Source organism: Tupaia chinensis, unplaced genomic scaffold (genome assembly GCF_000334495.1).
Source record: "Tupaia chinensis unplaced genomic scaffold, TupChi_1.0 Scaffold000330_1, whole genome shotgun sequence".
Lineage (NCBI taxonomy): Eukaryota > Metazoa > Chordata > Mammalia > Scandentia > Tupaiidae > Tupaia > Tupaia belangeri.
Window position 1 is genome coordinate 1243031 of NW_006159824.1, and position 3719 is coordinate 1246749.

General features: G+C 59.5%; 2 protein-coding genes across 3 annotated transcripts in view; both read right to left on the minus strand.

Moving 5' to 3' along the window:
• TMEM95 (transmembrane protein 95) overlaps window positions 1-427 on the minus strand; it is a 2109-nt gene extending 1682 nt beyond the window's left edge. For both annotated transcript variants that reach the window (XM_014589078.1, XM_006151812.1), the window contains exon 1: window positions 214-427. In XM_014589078.1, the coding sequence (XP_014444564.1) occupies window positions 214-382 (169 nt within the window). In that variant the 5' untranslated portion in view covers window positions 383-427. The remainder of the gene's footprint in view (window positions 1-213) is intronic.
• Window positions 428-1751: 1324 nt separating this feature from the next.
• KCTD11 (potassium channel tetramerization domain containing 11) lies at window positions 1752-3698 on the minus strand. Its single transcript, XM_006151815.3, has one exon. The coding sequence runs from the start codon at window positions 2836-2838 to the stop codon at window positions 2140-2142; it is 699 nt and encodes a 232-aa protein (XP_006151877.1). The 5' UTR covers window positions 2839-3698; the 3' UTR covers window positions 1752-2139.
• Between the last annotated feature and the right edge of the window lie 21 nt (window positions 3699-3719).

Sequence of the window (3719 nt, forward strand, 5' to 3'; positions counted from 1 at the left end):
GCGACCGCCATTACCACACTAGCCCGGCAGGAATTGGGTCTCTCCTGACTTCGGTGGGATCCAGAACTCCCCCAGAGAGGCCAGTGTGTCTAAAGAGGGCTGTGGACTGCAGTGAGGGCTGAGGGCACGCTGGGGGCTGGGGAGTTACGAGCTGCCTCTCTTGGGGCATGGGGGTGGCAGTGGCTGGACACGTCCCTGGATGTCTGGTCTTACCTAAGGCAAAGGCCGAGAAGTCTGGGGAGGCCTCACATTGCTCCCCTCGTGCCTCCATCTGGCTGCAGAGGCGAGCCAGACGGCCTGACAAGCCGTGGGCTGGAAGGCGGCAGAAGACACAGGCCTGGGCTGTTGCCAGGAAAACCCCACCTAATGCCAGCAGCCACATGGAGGCTCCCTGCGGGCGGGGTGGGCTCTGATCCACCGGGTTGGGAAGGCCTCGGAATGCTCTGTGACCTCAGTTCCAGCCCTTTGCCTGCAGGTTCTAGTGTTCCAGAACAGCTGGAGGTTCTAGGGTGTTCCAGAACAAGGCCACTGCACAGTCCTTGGCTGGGCTAAGGCTGGAACCCTAGGAACGCTGGACCAGATGACATGCGCGACGGGACAGCGCCCCCACCTGGCTCTCAGCAGCCATTACGAGTTTGTCGTTTCAAAGCAATTTTAGTTTTTATTTTTGTAAATCATGACTGGTGATAAATAATGAGTGACTCCCCTGGGGAAGTCGTGCAGAATTATCCCATCCACTCAGGAGCCCAGAAATCCCTCCCCTTCCCAAAGCCTCCCCCACTCTCTCAAACTCTTCATCTCCTCTCTTTGCCCTGGGCAGCCTTGGGCTTCCCCAGCTATCTCCTAGCAACAGGCCCATGGTTGCTGCAGCAACCGAGTTCCATACAGGCCTCAGAGACCTAGCAAAGCCCAGAGACTTCTCTTAGCTCTCGCCAGAAAGAGCCTAGGGACGCAAAGCCCACAGCCCCACCCCCACCCCCACCTACGTGGCGAGGGTGCACATGTATGCACGTACACACACACACACACATGCATAACTCACACCCTGTGATTAAACTGTCAAGACACGCCCTGAGCTAGAACAGCTGATGGACAACCCCAAACAGGCCTGGACATGCAGAGATCAGAGAAGGCCCAGCGTATAGACACTGTAGCCGGCGACACAGATGGGAACCAGGAACCTGGGACCCACACTGGTGTCACGCACACCCACATGGAGAAGGAAGGCCAGTACCCAAAAAGACACCGCCCCCCTTGCCATGGCTAGCCCCACCATCAACACAGAACCCTTTCAAACACTGGGAATTCCACAGGGTGCTCTAGCCCCATTGCCGATGGGGATTCTCCTAGCCCCCTTAGGCTAACCTAGGGCAGCGTGTGGCCTTTCTGTACCCCTCATCGTGGCTTGGGACACAGCAAAGAACCTTCCTTCCCACATTCCAGAGTATTCTAGCCTTTCATTCATCAGGCCAGGCCACTCAGATTCAGAAGAAGAAGCTGTGGACCAGGGGACTACATTAGGGGTGAACCCAAATCCCCCCTAACCCTAGTGTCTGTCCCTTCAGGGTTCTGCTAGGCCTAGACCGGGCAAAGAGTTGCCCACTTCTCTTTTTTCCTTTTTATTAACTTCGCTGTAGGGCATGTGTGCTTGCTGGAGACAGAAAGAGAGAGAGACAGAGATAGAAGGTGAGAGATCACAGCCTGAAAGATGACCACACTGCAATTCCATCTTCTCCCTTCTCCTTGGGATTTTGGGCACCCACGCACATGTCAGCATGTTTTTCAAGTCGCTGGGTCTGGGGCCCGAAACAGTCAGCCATGTGGGATTCAGCACCTCAACCATGCCACCTGGCTCGTCCCTTCACTTTTCCAGACCCCTGAATACTGAGTTCCCACCAAAGAGACACTGGAGGTCACCAGCCTCCCGTACAAACAAGCCGAGGGAACTTCCCCTGACCCTCCCTGGGCCAGCACAGTCCAGTCCTCTGGACAACTTGTGACCCTCAGGTTTGGGAATTCTCGCCCACATCTGGGCTCCAGTCAGGTGCAGCGAGACCCCTGACTCTCATAGCTCCCAAGGCAGAGCCCCCTGGGCTGCCCCACTGCCTCTCCTCCCACAAGTCAAACAGGGCAGCATCTTCAGTGCCGGACGAAGCGCAGAGATCGGGAATTGAGCAGGTCTTCGGGGTCAGGGAAGACGGAGTCTAGGCGGAAGCCATGCTCCAGAGCCACCCGCAGCACCTCCTCCAGGAAGCTTGGGGTGCCCACCACTTCCCTCCGTTCCCCTGGCCCCCCAGTCCACAGGGGCTGCAGCCCCAGTCTCTGATACTCCACCTCAGGGAGTTCCACGGGGCGAGGGGCCCATTCCAGGTGAAAATGCGGGCCTCCTTCTGCTCTGTCCCCACTGGCCACACCAAATCGGGCCCGCATGGCACCCAGGCACTCAGGGTCGGTGCAGAAGAGGTTGGCTCGGAAGGTGTCCACCTGGACCGAGCTCAGCTCATAATGGTGCGGACCACGGCGAGCAGAGAAGTGCACCAGGCGGGGGCTGACGTCCACGTCTGCATGCAGCAGGGCAGCTGTGGGTGCAGGGGTGCCCCGAGAGGCCTCCAGTTCCCGTAGGGCGTCCAGAAGGGGCCGGATCTGGTAGAAGTCAGCCTCTGCCCTGAGAAGGGCTGTCTCTCCATACCCACGGGGCAGGTCCAGGCGGCCCAGCCGCAGGAAATTGAGGATGTGGCGGAAGGCTTTGCCATCGCGGTCAATGAAATAGTGGCCACCTCCTTGGGGGTTGAGGTTCGGGGGGATGGGAGTGCCAGCCCTAAACATGGCCCCCAGCATGGAGTCTGGGAAGCGGGTCAGGGTCTCCAAAGTGGTGGAATAGAGCGTGCCCCCCACATTCAGGGTCACGGGGCCCCCAAAGGAGGGGGGCGAAGAGGGTACAGGAGGAGGGGAAATTTTGGGGCGTTCAGGAGACACCAAGAGAAGAAAAGGCAGAACTTCCCTGGAGTTATGCAGAATTGGGTCTTAACGTTCAGACGCTCTGGGGTGGAGGCACAGTTTGGAGTAAAAGGCAGCGAGTTTGGCGTTCACCCCAGCTACCTCGGTGGTAGTGGGGGCTGATTTCAGGGCACAGAAGCCCCCCGACAGGTTGAGAGAACAGATGAAAAGAGCAGAAGGCAGCCCGAGAGGGAAGGGGAGCCTTCAGTGCAGACGTATCTGATTCTGGGTGGTCAGCGATTCCTTTCTGTGGTCTTCAGACAGGGTTTCCAGAATCCAACCAGCAGGTGACGTTGGCGAACACAGGGTGGACTCTTCAAGCCCCCAGCTTCCGAATTCCTGGGCAGATGGCTGTCGCCGTGGGCGAGTCCACTCAGGGCTCTGGGGAATCAGCCAGAGGCCTGGCCAGGCTCGGGTCTCGGGTCCCAGGAGATGGAGGCGGAGCTGATCCGAGAGGATGGCGGAGCGGCCCTGGGTCAGCTGGGGGGCCACCGTGTACGCTCGGGCCGAACCGGGAGTTTCCGAGGACTCTGATGGAAGCAGCCGGGAGTCTCGGGACTCAGACGCAACTGCCTTCCCTGGGTGTCGCCGCAGCTGCTGAGATCCTCTCCGCCCCCAGGAAGTGGCCTAAGGGCAGCGGCCCGGGGCCCTTTAAGGGACAGTCCCGCCCCTCGGCGCCCCACCTCCCCGCCCCTGCGAGGCTCGCGCTGCCGGGGTGGAGA

Coding starts and splice junctions, on each gene's coding strand:
- KCTD11 (XM_006151815.3), bottom strand. CDS start 2,838: ATGCTGGGGGCCATGTTTAGGGCTGGCACTCCCATCCCCCCGAACCTC.